This window comes from Indicator indicator, chromosome 2, assembly GCF_027791375.1.
Source record: "Indicator indicator isolate 239-I01 chromosome 2, UM_Iind_1.1, whole genome shotgun sequence".
Classification (NCBI taxonomy): domain Eukaryota; kingdom Metazoa; phylum Chordata; class Aves; order Piciformes; family Indicatoridae; genus Indicator; species Indicator indicator.
Window position 1 is genome coordinate 51,318,649 of NC_072011.1, and position 16,408 is coordinate 51,335,056.

Here is a 16,408-nt window from a genome sequence, read left to right on the forward strand (position 1 = left end):
AGTTATGCTCATGGAACATGGTGAGAAAGAGTGTTACTTCTGGAGTAGGCATTTCATTCTAAAATTGTGACTTTTGGCTCAGAGCAGATCCAAAATGATGTGACTCGGCTAGTGTTACTGTGAGCTTTAAAAGACTTGGTCCTTCTATACCTCAAAGTTTGCTGATTCTATTGATGTTAAGGGGGAAAAAAAAAGTTGTTATATATTTTTAGAGAATCTTAGAGCTTTGCCCATGGTATTAAGTGATTTTTTAATATAAAATTTTTTCTTTATTTTATTTCCTAATATCTGGATTTCAAACCTAATTTTTAACAGGATATCTCTCTTCTTCTTGTCCTGAAAAAACTCAATGCCATTTTAAAAAAATATGTCCTATGAGGAAGTTTCTATTTAATTATGTTTCAATTATAATCATGTTTCTTAAAATATTTAATTACATGAATCTTCTACTGGAGCTTTGATTTATTTAACCAAAGTGTAGATAGCACATCCCTCTTTGCCCAATATTAAAAAGCTGAATTATTTAATATCAATAACATGAAGATAGAGAACATTATCACACTATTTTAATTTCATATGCCAACTCTATGTAATAAATAAATAAATACCAGTAACAACCCAAATACTCCAGGCTTAAGGTCTAATTTTACAAAACATTTCAAAGTCTTCTAAACTGCATCATGAAATCCTACCAAGTGAATCATACCTATTATAGTTTTAATAAATTTCTATGAAGGCAGTTCACTGAAGATCACACAGATTATTTAAAATGGATATTAGGTTATGATGATTTGCATTTGACAAAATAACTTGAAATGGTATGCTGGAAGAAATGAAAAGGGACAAAAAAAAATCAAGAATAAGAAAATAAAAGCAATATAGATAAATTTATTTAAAAATGTGATTGATACTACAAGAAACAACACTTGCTAGAATCAGTCATGTTCATATTACTTTTCATTGTGATTACTGTTGTTGACTTCTGTTCCATATACTAGATTTCATATCTTTCCTCGACCTTCCTTGTAACTTCAGGCAATACCCCTAGAGATCTCTTTTAGCTGCTTTACAAATTAAAGTTGCAGAAATCAGTGAGCACTGTTTATGACAAGAGCATGACAGTTCACAGTTGTGCTGGAATCACATATAAACAGTCCAAATCCCTATAAAACTAGCAATGGAATAAATACTTATGGCCTCTTGACTCTACGTGCTAGCAGTCTCTCTCACGCAAGCTCTGAAAAATCTTCTTATAAGAGTTTGCATACAGAGTTATAATTGGTATCACATATGTTAAAATCAAAGCACTTACCCTTTTCCTCAAGTTGTAGGTCAAAATGAGATTTCTGGAGAAAGAGTGTGAAAAGGCTGTATAGAACTCCAGCACTTTCTGCAAGGCATCTCTCTTAATCACGTGAAGATCACAGTAAGTCAAAGCCCTAACGTTTGCACAGGACTGGGCGAGGGTAGACTCCTTCCAGAACACATCACCAAAAACGTCTCCTTTGCCTAGAGAAAAGCAGCAGCATTGCTTTCAATAGTGGTACTATTTCCACCAAAAATATAAAAGAACATATATCTCATTTATGCAGTGAAGTTTCTCCTGGTTTATGTGGCCAGAAAAAAATTCTCTCTGGAAAGAAAAATAACAATTCTTTGAAATAGTTCATTGATAACTTTTTCCACTACCATTTTGTTAATTACAACAGGCCAGCAACATTTCATAAGAGTAAACCACAGTTAAAAAGCATTTCAAGTGACAAGTCCCCTTTAAATACGAGTAAAGGTTTTCCTAAAAAAATCCCCAAAACAAAACAACAAAAACCCCCCACCAGAACCCCATCAAGTTCATGTTCTCTTGTAATGCCCTTCAAAAAGATTAATTAAGAGGAAATGCTTTTCCCCATTCTTCTTTCAGCCAGCACACAAAGGATTTGTTTCTTACATCTATGTTGTTGAGTTTTCTTAATCTGACTAACAATTGTTCACTATTGTGTCAACAAAACCATCTAGTATAATACATCAGTACAGTTACAGGCTGTAACAAAACACTACCAGTATTAAAGTAGGCTTGCCCTAGTTTGCTAGATTCATTGCCACAAAAGTCTGTATTTACAACAATACGAAAGAGTAAATCTCGTAACTCTGGTGGCTTTAATATTTTTCAGTTGGTGAGAGTCTCAACAAAATCTTTCAGAAGCTGCACATCTGTGCCCCACATAATACAGCAGAGGTTTAAGGAGACAACAAAGTCCAAAACAAGGAAAGTACAGGTTAGTTATCAACAAGATAATACTGACAAAGCAAGAATTCACTGTTACATGCTGGAAGAAAGAAAATATGGCAATTCCCTTACACCCTTCCCACGCATCTGTCTTGAAGCAGCTGGTGAAATCCCTACTGAGGAACATTGCAATGAGACTGTTGGCGTTAGTCTGAACACTACAATACAGGGCGAGTATATCTAAATCTGCCTGAGGAGCAGTCCCCAGTCAGATTTCACTGGTTATACCTCAGCTCAGTCACAAAAGGTCACAAAAGGGAATATTTAGGAGAAAGTTACAAGTTCCTTTACTTTTCCCCCCCCATTTTCTGACATATAATGCTAACAAGATAAGAATATTCCATTGTTGTCTTGATTATGAAAAACTACACTGCTCTTGTTTTGAATGCAGTTTTTCTCTTAAAACTCTACTGTCTTATATTACTACTGCACATCACTTTTAAGACAAATACATTCACAATGTCTATCAAGTTGTGGTAGGGATGAGCCATATGGTCACTTGTCTTGTAAGTAATATTTTGTCTGTAATAATTCTTAAAGTCAGAGCATCCAAATACATACTAGTTTAGTGACTTCACCTAAGTCCTTTTAGATTTCATTCCCTAAATAGCCATGTATGAAAGACTATATGAAGGTGAAGAAAACTATCATGAGTAAAGAGGTCAAGAAAACTTCTAAATTAAATCCAGAAATCCCATCTCAGCCTTTGAGCTGCAATTCCACCATTACATAATCTCTTCCATTAGATGATAAACCTTTATGAGGAGAAGCTATCAACCTGATGGTAAGTTACACTGCAGTGCAATAAGCCACAGTTCACACTGATGTGCTCCCAGTGTTGCATAAAAGCTCTAAGCAGTCCACCTGCCAGGGAGCAATTTAGTCCCTGCACACATTGCAGGAGCATAGACTGTATTTCCACCTTAAATGCATATATACACTGAAACCACATGTTCCATGTGCACTTTTTTTTCCCTGATGAAGTTAGGCAAAGGCACTATAATGATACCCTTTCTTTCACCTCTAGTCACGTAGGACAGTGCCAACATCCAGAAACTACAAAGGCTTCATGTCAGTAAGCATGGTATTCAACAGCTGAGTGCAGTAAGCAACTTTGCATTTTCTCATTTTCAATTACTTCATTGTATGCTTTCTCAGTAGATACATTAAAAATAGCCTCAGAAAAAGAGCTTCCATGAACTTAAAATAGATCATCATCCACAAGGCTTTTAGACTGACAAACACACAATACAGTCAAAATTGAAGTGAAACAATTTTTGTGTGCCATAAAAACTGATATGTTTCACTGGGTAAAAATGGATTGTTTGCCTTTGGAATAAATATGCTTTTACTTACAATCCTGCAGGCAATTAGATAAACAACCATTTTAATTAACACTCTGGAATCTATCAAGCATTGAAATGTGCCATCACTGATGAGCAACAGTTAGATCTGGCAGTCCAAGCATAAGAGAGATGAAATCTAATTCATTTCTAAACATATTTCTTAACACTTCCAGAGAAGTTTCCCTGCCTTAAAATGACAACAATTACTTCAATGCCCAATACTAACATGAAGAAGAAATTGTAATATCCAATTACAAACAGCATGGTGCTGCTACAAATGAAATGACAAAGTATGAGTTAGTTAATTCTTACTCTTTTTAAAATTTAATTCTGCTTTTCATGTAACACAGAAAGACAAAACTGTGTCCTTCACTTGTGGCAGCAACACCAGTTTCACCCTGCTATTTGTAACTCACAAAAAACTCCCCCTCCTACAGTTTCCTACCACCCCAAGGAGCCACTTTCCACTGGTGGCAAGAGCAATGCATGAAGCAGCTACATCTGCTGGGTACCACAGAAATGCAACACATGAATCACAAAGTGAGTCAGATCACAGGAAGTTTCAATTTTAAAGAAATGTACCAGGCTAAAGCAAAAAGTTGTACTGTTTTCTATCATTAAAAACTTCCTTGAAGTAAATTGAGTTAACAGCCAGAGATAGAGAAAAAAAAAAAAATCAATCCTACATTACAGTTCGATTTCCAAAGCAAGGCATGGATGCAAGCATTACACTGCTTTGTTTCAGTCAGGAGCATTGTCTAAAGTCAGGAGCATTGTCTAAATGATGCCTACCAAAAGTATAAATCTGTACCATCAAATTCTAAAAAAAAAAAAATGGGTTGAACATTCATAGAAATGGGGGGAAGGGGCAGGAGATAGTCTTCATAATAAGCAGGAATTAAAATTCCACCCAAGAGTATCTGTACTGGATTACAACAATTGTCTTCTTACACAAAACAAGGAATTGCATACCATCTCCCTTTGTTTATACGTTCTCCATAAAGTCAGAATAATCACCTGGAGGGGGAAAACAAAAATAAATTAAAAAAAAAAAAAGATGGCAGATTAACTGGGTGTGTTATCAAAAACATCTGCAATTGGAAAACAAGAAGAGTAAGGCGAGACTTCTAAGTGTGTCAGAAGGTGGTTGGCAAAGTCTAACTGCTTCATTAGAAAACCTGACTCAAAAGCCTCTATTTACTTAAATATAATTCCAGGTTTTATATATTTCATGCTACCTCTGAAGAAAGATTAAAAGCTGCAGAAATACAAACAGCCATTTGCATTTCTCACTCCCAGCTTGCTGCATTCCAGACATTTGCCAGGAACGCTATTTGTCAATCACACTTAAAGCAGATGATCTAAGCTTTTACCATCAATCATTTGTATTCCCTGCTGGATTTGTGGGCTGAAGACATTTTCCACCAACAGCTCAGTATGCACTAGAAAGCCAAATAGTTTTGTGCCTTTTATGTTTGTTTGTTTTAATTATAGAAGTCCCCAAACTGATATATTTAAACATTGAAGAATTATTTTATGAAACCAGCACCTTCTTTTTTTCCATATTTCTTCTTGCCCACTCTTTTCTCCATATCAAATTTGCTGTTCAGCTTAAAAGTGAAAATAGGATTTCTCTGTTACCACCACAAATTCAGCCTGAGTTAGGCATATCCACTCTATCGCCCCAAAGTAGCACCAGTAATATTGCAACTAAGCCAAATTTTTACTGATTCTGTTCAAGAAAAGAACTATATTCAGACATTACAAGTGAATTGCCTTGATGGGCCTACTAGAACAATCCTTGTTTTTTTTTCACTCCTACAAAGAGAAAGTATTGAAGAGCTCTCAGACGGAAGATATTCCACCCTACCATGGAAAAACAAATTGACTTTGGGTGAAGTATTTTGACTGATAATGTACTTTGTTCACTTTTGAGTTCTGGGTGTGAGTCATGGCACAGTTTTGGTGTGACGGCAGGTGGATGAGAAAATAAGGTACTGAAGGTCTTCCAAGTCAGCGTGGACTTTGAAGGCATTCACATGAATCCATGGATTTTCAGTACACCAGACAATGTGTGCATGTTAGTCATTCTCAAATCAACAGTAATAGTTGATACAGAAGCCAACACCAGCATCTAGTTCAGATCCCTTCCAGATCTGCCTTCATCTGCATGTTTGACCTATAAAAGAACTGTGTCTCAGCAGACCCAAAGATAAGCTTGAATGACCAAATACTGCTTGATGGTACCTCAGCAGCAACGCAGCACTAAGCATATGTTGGAAATCAGGTGGTAGAAAACACTGGTATCTGTGATGCTGACCCACAGCAGCTGCCATAACTGCACTATGACTTTCCCAGAACAGCTCCCTGATATACCCAACACTGGCCTCAACCCTTCAGATTTGTTTTCCACCCCCAAGCAGTGGGAGACATCAACTGCTGTAAAGGCAAACACAGATTCTCTGTTTCCATTTTAGTGACTGCTCAGTTAAAATACTGCTAAAATTTAAAAACAAACAAAAAGCTTGGCCTCATTTCTCTTTCTCTCTCTATTTTTTTCCCTCCTGAACAGATCTGAGCAGAACCAGAGGATCCTAGCATAATTCCACAGAGGTCAGTGTATTTACCCTGAGTGTTCAAAGCTAAGCAACGTGAGACTCTGGTCAAACCTTCTTTGTGATCACCACATCTATTTTACTTCAGCTGAAAATCTTTCCCTCTCCTCTCTTCTGTCATCTCCTTATCTAAGATATGAAATTTAAATTTTCTCATTTTACAGAAAGAAGACTTAAGGAAAGTAGAGGTACCAGAACAAAAATTATGTTTCCTCTTGGTGCATTGTCTTCAAGTGACTAGTATTTGCCTGCCAGAATAAACAAAGCCATTTGGCATCAAGGTAGGGTCTTCGAAATCCTTGACAGCCACTGATAACTCCTAAGTTGGTCCTCAACACATAGCTGGCAGGAGACAATGCATGGAAGCGATGCACAGCTTTGGATTTCCTTAAGATTTCTCAAATACAAACTGAGACACATAATGAGAAGTGAATGACAAACTGCAGTGCAGAAAATGCACTATTTTTCATTAACCAGTGGTTTTAATCACTCTTTTTCACTGGTAAGGTCTTAAGGAAAAAAGTATCAGTGCCACAGAAACCAAAAAAGTGTTACAGTGACAATAAACTGAAGTTGAACTTCCAGTGATTTGCCTGGTGCACAAATAGAAACACAGGGTAATCTGTTTATGTTTTAAAACACAGCTTGGCAATGTTTTGCAGACTGCATCAATTTTCTCTGTTGAAGCAGAACTGTACCATACAGACAAAATAAAAGCATTTATTTTAGAGCACTGGATGAGTAGCAACAACATGAATTAGTTACAGCTAAGATTTCTATTATTATTATAATTAACGTGTTTATTTGTCTCTCTGAATTTAGCATGGATTGTATTTCACTACTTGACTTACTGTGCTGAGGAGAAGAGTTTTTAAATGTCAACTGAGCCCTATCAAGTTTATTCACAAAAAGCTAGAAGGCTTCACCAGAATCTGAATCATTCAGGTTTTTTGGGGTGGGGTAGTTTTTTTGTGTTTTGTTTGTTTGTGTTGTTTTTTTTTTAATAGTTACTGTAAAATCTATTATAAAGAGGTATCTAGTTTGCAAGACCTCAGAAAACAAAAGTTGCCAATTCAAATTATGAGGGTCACAAATGTTTGGAATTTATTTGTATTGGGTTAAATAACAGTAAAAACATAGCTCAATCTGTGGTATCCTTGCCTGGACAGTGATAGTTCTCTGATCAAAAAACATATGAGAGGCTCAAAATGCTACACCCTCAGAGTTATTCCCAGATGACTTTAAAATAGAATTTATGCTATAGCTTACTTTAAAGCCCCAAAATGTTATTATTTTTACATTTCAGACAAAAGCATTCACGAGAGTTTAAAATAGCAGGTTTTACCTTCTGAACTATATGAAGGAAATATTTTGGAAACCTCACAAATTTCATACTTCATTTTATTTAATATTTCTAGCAACTCCTTAAGGATAAATGTAACTTTCTCAGAACTATACCTCTGGAAAAAGTTTTAATTTGAAACTTGAAGAAAACAGAAATATGTATTCTATGAAGATTTTTTTAAACTGTTTTTTCAACCTGGCTTTTCACTAAAAAAAAAAAAAAAGCTCCCTCCAAAATTCTGAGATGGAGAAAAAATCCTGCACAAAACAAAATCTAAAATTTATTCTGTGGTTCAACTTGCCAGAAACCTTGGCCCTTATAGAAATCCAAATTCTGTGTTAAATTATAGTTTCTACCTCTTTATACCTCAACAGCACAAATATTGCTGTGATGCTAGACACTGTTTTTGAAAATAATGTAAAGACCTCTAATGCCATGCATAATCCTGCAACCACTTCTTAAGCCTAAGAGCACAGCAGCTTGGCATTTTTAATGCATGGAGGTATACCTACATTTAAAATTCAGGTGAAAAATGAAGTAGAGAAGTAAGGGACTTTTTCCAGGTCTTGGCATTAAAAAACAACAGGCCCCAAGACACAGAGATTCTGAAAATGAAGTTGTACACAGAGTTGTCTTAGGTATTGGGGACAGTCCAAAGATAGCAGCCTGGGTTCAGCACAGTTATTTCTCTGAAAACTTCAGCTCTGCTAAGAAGCAATTTTCATATGACTATGTGGAAGATAACAATGCTTTTCCACTGAGAAGGTCTAAGACAGACAATATTTCTTCACTGCTATTTTCCCTCCTCTAAAATAAACCACCACTGATGCAGAGTTTGCAGTATCCTATCTGAGCGTGAATCTGTCCCACCAAAATCTGAATCAAATCTCTCAGCTTATGACTAAATGAGTAAGCTAAAGCAATTGTAAAGTAAACAAACAATTATTCTTAAAGCATTCATTTAAGACTGCAATTAGATAAATTAAATCAGCAGGAACTTCTCCACACAAAGCAAATGGAGCATTTAATATTCTGCTGAAACAAAGCATAGTACACCAAGCTCTCCTACAATATCACATTAAAACCACAGTTTCCAATCTTGTCAATGTTATAGCATTGTAAATAACAATAAAAGATCTCTACTTCTGCGACATCCAAATTTCACTTCCTCAGCCCATGTGTGATCATAAAAGTCTATGTGCATGCTTTGCAAACTTCACCCCCAACCCCTTAAAAAAAAATTATACATCCCACTTCTCCCCTGAAGGTGAAGGTAGTGGCCAGGTCTAGACCATAAATGCCTGTTCTATTACTGCACACTTTCAGACTTACACAGTATCTATATTCTGTTATATCCCTTCAGCTTTGACAGCAGCAAATGGAATACTATCAGCAAACTGTCCCTGTGGAAGGCAGTGATTTCCTTGCTCACTATAAATTACTGCCTTGATTTCCCCATCTCATTCACTTTACCTGCTGTTTGTAGAGTCAGGAGTCAAACTCAATGGTTCTCATGTGTCCCTTCCAAACAGGATATTCCATGATCTATTTACGGTAAACCAACATTCAACAAAAACATTTATTGCTTTGGAAGTTTTTAGCTCAAACAAGGAGAGCGAGAACATAGAAAATGTAGAACAGCTGGCATGCAACACATGGGATAAGCTGCTTTACTCTTGGGATACTATGATTTATGCATGATGGTTTTGTTTTTCATTTTAACTACGCCTTCTAGTAAATTATGTTTTTCTCATCCATTGCTCATCTCTGAAGATCACAGTGGTTTTCAAGACTTTGGTTTTTAATTGCTAAATAAAGGCTAGAAGCCTCCTAATCTCTAATCAAATCCATGAGACTAACCTGCAGTTTTACTGGGATCCCCTTAGAGGGATCATCAAGATCACTTCAGCAAGTCTGAACAACTCACATTCATGAAGATCTGCTGCTCAGTCTGGCCTTCTAGGAATCAGTAATTGACTCATTTTTCAATAGACTGAAACTTTAAGGACAAGATGCTGCCTTGCCCGTTGATGTAGAAAATAAAGCCTGTTTATGCTAATTTCAAGGGTCTTCTCCTTCCTCTCTCTAGCTCTCTATTGGAATGTTTTCCTAAATTTCAAAGATTACCCCAATTTCAAGCCGAAAGTGTTTGAACAAGCCTGAGTTCAAGATTTACTTCCTGTTTAATCCATGTTTCCTTGACACAGGCAGTGGGATTCACTGCACCCTTCATAAGTTTGACGACACCAAGTTGAAGCAAGCTGTACAGTTGATGTGTTGCAAGGAAGGGATGCCAACCAAACAGACACTTGACAGACTTGAAACATGGGCCAGTGTCAATCTCATGAAGTTCAAGAAAGCCAGGTGCAAGGTCCTGCACCTGGGTCTGGGCAACCTCAAGCACAAATATAGTCTGGGTGGAGAACGGATAGAGAGCAGTCCTGAGGAGAAGGGCTGCTCAACATGAGCCAGAAATGTGTGTTGCAGCCCAGAAAGCAAACCACATCCTGGATTTCATCAAAAGATGTGTGGCCAGCAGGTCAAGGGAGGTGACTCTTCCCCTCTACTCCTCTCTCATGGGACCCCACCTGGAGAGCTGTGTTGAGCTCTGGAGACACTAACACAAGACAGACATGGAGGACCTGTTCCAAGAGATCCAGAGGAGGGCCACAGAGATGATCAGAGGACTGGAGGCCCTCTCCTGTGAAAACAGGCTGAGAGTTGGGGCTGTTCAGCCTGGCGAAGGAGACCTTATAGCAGCCTTTCAGTACTTGAATGGGAGCTACAAGATAGATGGAGAATGACGTTTTTAAACGGCACATAATGATAGGGGGTAATGGCTTCAAACTGGAAAAAGCTAGATTTAGGTTAGACATTAGGAAGAAATTCTTCACCATGTAGGTGGAGAGCCACTGGAACGGGTTGTCCTGAGAACCTGTGGAAGCTCAAACCCTGTGAATGCTCAAAGCCAGGTTGTATGGGGTCTTAAGCAACCTGCTCAAAGCCAGGTTGTATGAGGCCTTAAGCAACCTGGTCTAGTAGGAGGTGTCCCCACCCGTAGCAGGAGATTGGAACTAGATGATCTTTAAGTTCCATTCCAACCTAAGCCATTCTATAATTCTATGATTTCCTAGACAAAAGGGATTTTCTGTTTAATTCTGGAGTACAATTATGTCAGTCATATCTAATTTAGAATTCATTAATCTCTAGGAAGATTTTAAAAATGGTTTTCTTGGTCATTCAGATACCTGTACAACACGTTAACATAATATAAATTGTTTTCTAACAAGGCCTTCTACCCAGCTTCTCTGTGTATTTCTAGAAAATACTTAGAAAAAGTTCGTTTTGCTTCTATGCCATTATTTTCTATAATTTTCATTGAACTATCTGTGCACTCATGCATAACACAAGACATAACACAAGAACCAGCACTTCCTCTAGCAATGGTGAGGAGAGATTAAAAAGGTCCAGACTACAAGGCTGGCAGACCTGGGAAGTACCCTCTTAACCCCAGCAATGGGCATATGATCAGCTCAGCTGGATTTTTCACATAAACTTCTTGATTACTGCAGTTCCAATCAGTTTACATTTTCACACTGCACTAAGGAAATGCATAGCTTCATAACATTTAAAAAAAACCCCAAACATATATATCTAAAGTGTATTGAAAAGCATTTTAGGCCTTCAAGCTTCCCTAAATTAAGAAACAACAACCAGTTACGCAGGCTTATTCCACACTTCTACTACAATACCTTTGCCCCTACATACTTCAAAGAAAACCACAGCCAGACCCTATGGTCCCTGTTCTTGAACACATTCAATTCAGGATAAATCTTTTAAGCAGATATTAATTATATTAAAATGTAGTAAATCTCTCCTGGGCAATTTTAACTTCTCGAAGACCTGCAATAAAGTCAGGTTTTCAGATGGCCAATGGCTCAGCCTAAAGGACTGAAAGCAGATAAACCAGAGCTGCCAAATAAAGTGTCAAATGTAAATGACTGTTTTGAAATGACAAACCAACCCATTTTCCCTAACCACATTTGGATAGATGAATAAGTTTTTAAGCAAGAATAGTTCAAAGAGATACATCAGCCTCACATGGATAAAGGTGGATCAACCCAAAGGAAAGGCTTAGAAAAGTTAAAAGCAAAGCTAAGTTGAAACCAGTCCTGCACAACCTGTGCTTCTCTAAGTTTTCTTCAAGGCAGGGACTAATGTGATTTGTCTCTAACTTCCACAAAGTGCTGAGTATATGTCACCAGTAACAACAGTGTGAATGGAAGAACAGAACCACAAAAACCAGAACTGTATTTCCTCCAAGCGGCTTCCCACTAGCTAATTTTCACTTCTGTATAATGTCATAGTTACACATTAATATAGGAACACTGTGGCTTTTATTGCTGTGGTTTCCTTTTATGACTCATTTGTGTTCAAATGAATCACAAATAAACAAATCACCTGCCTTTTTCCGTTTCTTTGATACATCGTATTCAAAGATTGTGTTGCATGAACATCACTAATTTAATCAGAAATTTTGGATAGAATTAAAAAAAAAAATCTTTTATCCCAAATTAAACTTCACGCAAAATGCATAATTTTCTTTAATTTTTTTACTGTAAACATTGCAATTTTTTTAACATTTTACTCATTTTTGTGTTTGCCTCCAAGTCAAATTAATGGAAAATTAAATCTTAGAGGACCAAAAAAAAGAAAATGTAAATTTTTTTTCTCTGCTGGCCTGTGTTCAGTTTCTTCCAACTCAGTACTTGTTTTAATCCAAGTCAATCAAAGTCAGTGCTTTGTTAAAAGAACATAAGCCTGACCTGAGAATATACCTGTCTCTTGGGTATTACATAGAACTGATCTGGAAGGATATTATGCAAGTGTACACTCCAAATCCCAGGGCTATACAACACACTTTTATAGGCTAGTTTGCAAGGCTAAATGATTTCAGAACTTGACAATGTTTCATATGAATTGGCTCCTTTAAGGATTAAGAGTAGTTTGCCTTTGGTTTACGTAATACTGTACAGCAGTCACAACAACTAATTTAGAGATGCAATTTATTCCTCTGTTCTAAGGAAGATACAGGATATATTGTGAATTACAAAGACTGCTTTATTAAGTGATAGCTAAAGCTGAACAAAGAATTCACTGTGAATAATTTATTCACTTATTTATTTCAGTAATACCCGTGAGGAGATTTTGGTCTCTCCAATATACCTGGTAACTGAAATTACCCTAAAGAATTCCTCACATGGTTTGTGGTTATGTTCATAGATATGCTTAGTTGTGATTGGTAAGTAAAAGCTATGGCATTTCAGGATGTTCTGGATGAATGATTAGTGACAATTATGTTTCTTGTACAATACAGACATTTTTTTCTCCTTGCAGTTTTTTCCTTGCCTCATTTTGTCTGGTGCACTGTTATCAAGAACTTGACAAGTTTAGCTGAACACAAAATTTGAAAAATAAAAATAGAATCATTGCTATTCTACAGAAAAGAAAACAGAATACAAAACAGGTAGGAAACCATCTCCTGCAGCGTCCTTCAGTAGTTTGTTGCATTTTGCAATGCTGAAGAAGAAAGTCCAAATGATTTACAATAGTGAAAAATTTCATTAATTGCATTATTTCTTATCAGGATAAAGAAACCTTCAACAGAAGACTTCATAGCCTGGAGAAAGAAGGCACACACACGTTAAAGGAAAGTGATTCCTTAGTACAGAAACTGAAAGGCAAAAATTAAAAAATATTTTTACAAAATTAAATCTCACAGAATCACAAACAGACCCCAATTCATTTTACTTCCCTCTCATATGATTGCAATATTCACAAAGAAAATGGAGTTCATCAACTTTAGTGTGACCCAGAGAACTGACTCCAAATTTAAAAGTTAAAGGTCTAAAGAGGATCAATTGTTGTTGTCCCAGGAGAAGAGCTGTAACAAAATATTTCCATTCATTCAGACACCGAGGGATTAGCCTCTTTTATATGTAGCAACCATTCTGCAGCAGCAGAGATTAGAGTTTCAAGTTACCTTAACACGGATTGCTCAAGCATTTTCTAAAGTGAGCATTATGATAAAACATAGAAGTTACTGGTGAAGGAGAAGAAAATTAGTATCTTTAAAGGAAATTAAAAAAATAATTAATTTTCAGTGCTGTTTATCTATACTGATTAAATACAGTAACAAGATGTTTTGAGGTTTTCTTCTTGTATTGGACATGGAAAGAAGCATTACAGGATTAAAGGCGACACAAACTGAGGGACTTAATCTTGTTCTACATTTGCAGCGGTAGCTCACGAGAGTTTATTGTGCCAAAAGGTAGTAAGTTCTTGAGGTGCAACTTAAAAAAGCAGGAGTTGCTAGTATCATATGGGTAGTATCATATGGCACAAGTGATTCCAGAACAAAAGAGAATCAGTTATCCCGGTTGCATTAATTAATGTTACATTAAGAGTAGGGGCCAGATATCTGCCTGTCTCAGAGTTCCAGGACTCTTACTGGAATTACTTGACAAAATTAACATTTGCTTCTCTTTTTTCTGGTGCCCCAATAAGGACTTGCAGTGACACAAGTTCAGAAAGTTAAAACAATCAAATTGTTTCACTTATTAAAGTGACAGAACAGATTGGGAATACCAATCAACCCTGTTTAGCCAAGACAGGGCCATCTTATCTTCCCAAGACTTCCTCCTTCAGGTCTTTGGCAGGCCAGCTTCACAGATCTTCATTCAACACAAACACCTACTTATTGTAAATGATATTGGTCCCAAAGCTACTAAATAAACTTGCCTTCCTGTCCCACAGTATCCTAGGCAGTTGTCCAACAGCCCCTACTTTTCACCTTTTTTAGTTTCTTGTGCAGCACAAACTCACCCTAAGCTGTATATGCAATCCTGTTTAAAAGTAGAGAAAAACTGTACTCAGTGTTTTTTTTAAGTCCTCACATTTTCCACTAGACATTCCCCTTAGGAGAGGTGAGTGTAATTATTCAGAAAGCATAAGATTACCAAGCTGTTTTCTACTCTTTTTTTCAGGTTGCTATGAGTGACAGGTACTGGATTAAGCAACCATCAGAATTTACCTTATCAGCAAAGGGTCTGACAGAATCAAATTATATGTATCACCTCCTCAGTACTTCAGCCACCCCATGATTCATCTGCATCTACTGGATTGTCACACTCTTTTCTCCTAGCTTTGCCTCAGAATGCTGCTCACACCACTATTAGCTTCTTTTTAATGCCTCCAGCCTAAAGCTGTCATTCCAAGTTAACACAAACTGGCTCTAAATTTTTGTATTACTTCTGAGTTTAAAAAGAGATAAATGTTATTTCAACACGAGACCTTAAATAAATCTAATTAGAAAATTTTCATCAAAAGTGGATTATCACTGGAGAGGCTGGAAGGGAGGCAGAGATATCAGGAACTTCAAAAATGTTTTCTGAAGTCATCAGTGGAATTTCTGATGAAAGAGATGTGGCAAGACAAGGAAAAACCCAAAAATGACCACTGTCCCAATGCTCAACTAGAGTTTCTATTGACCAGAAGAAATAGGTTTGAAGCAATCTGGAGGTAAGATGATTGCCCTTCCTATTTAGCTGTGTGGAACGGGGAGGACAATAAGATATACCTCACCAAGCTGTGGTAAAGCTAACTCGACTGAAGCTTTTTAAACAACGACTTAGGAGCTATAAAAATGCTGTAGGCATCTGTATTGGTGCACAATACATGTTATCAGCTGTGAAACTCACCCAATATAGCAACGACTTCATCATCCTGTATTACTTCCAAAGACCCCGAAACCACAAAGCAAAGGCTGTCGACGCTCTCACCAGCGTGGTAGATCAGGTCTCCTGGAGCACAGTGCACTGTCTGAAATTCCATGGCAAGTGCTCGAAGGCACCCATCGCTTGCCAGCCTGAAGGCTGGGTGCTCCTTGAAAACTTTGCGGTTCAGATGCACACAGATATCTGCTCTCATGTCCTTAGGGCATATCTGCAAAACCTGAGAAGAAAATTTGGCAATCAATTCCTGTGCATGGCTTATATCTGCCCCTTATCCCTTGTTTACTACACAGGGCTTAAGAACTACTTTCCTCCTTCTTATAACATTTTTAACCTCAGTCTGTACATTTATTTTCATCTTATTTAAACATAAAGCCACAATATTAACTTAGTCTGCTTTACAATAGCTGAAGGAAAATAATGTCTTGATTTCAGCAACAAGCTCCACTTGATATTGAATTACCAGGGTAAGGCCTCAGGTTTTCAAAGCAACAAAACTGCAAGGATAGCAGTACAGAAAGTGGTGGAGAAAAATTTCCTGAAGGATTGTTTCTAGGGGGTGGGTCACTCTTTTGATATGCAGATTTCATAAAAAGTCTGCACAAATTATATTTTCCAAGTAATAGAATATTCTACTGAGAAAAAAAGAACAACAACAACAAAAAGTTACTAAATGTTTAACTTGTAATACTGAGAATTACAGGTATTCAAATTCACCCCTCAGTGGCAGTAATGAGTTTTTTGTTCACGTAAGAAAGGGACATGAAGGTATGATATTGTGTGGGGCAACTTTGGAACTTCCAAATGCAACGTTCCTCATGACAGTTCATGAGATCTGCTCCTATGGGTACACAATCTGATGCTTAGCACAGCAGGTACCAGTCAGGGCCATTTCTGGAAATACGTAATATGAACAGGGTTTTGGGAAAATCCTTGAGAGAAAGTCTGTGTAGAAGTATATCTCAGGACATATTACTTGAGAAAACCACTGAGCAGTATAAGTCTGCTGCTGCTTCTTTTTTCTT

The 16,408-nt window shown here is 37.0% G+C and overlaps 1 protein-coding gene across 1 annotated transcript in view; it reads right to left on the minus strand.

Moving 5' to 3' along the window:
• Positions 1-16,408, minus strand: part of KCNH1 (potassium voltage-gated channel subfamily H member 1) — a 193,470-nt gene that overhangs the window by 78,126 nt on the left and 98,936 nt on the right. Inside the window, exons 9-10 of the mRNA XM_054393961.1 lie at positions 15,351-15,603; positions 1,313-1,509 (exon numbers count right to left, since the gene is read on the minus strand). Coding sequence (XP_054249936.1) covers positions 1,313-1,509; positions 15,351-15,603 — 450 coding nt within the window. The remainder of the gene's footprint in view (positions 1-1,312; positions 1,510-15,350; positions 15,604-16,408) is intronic.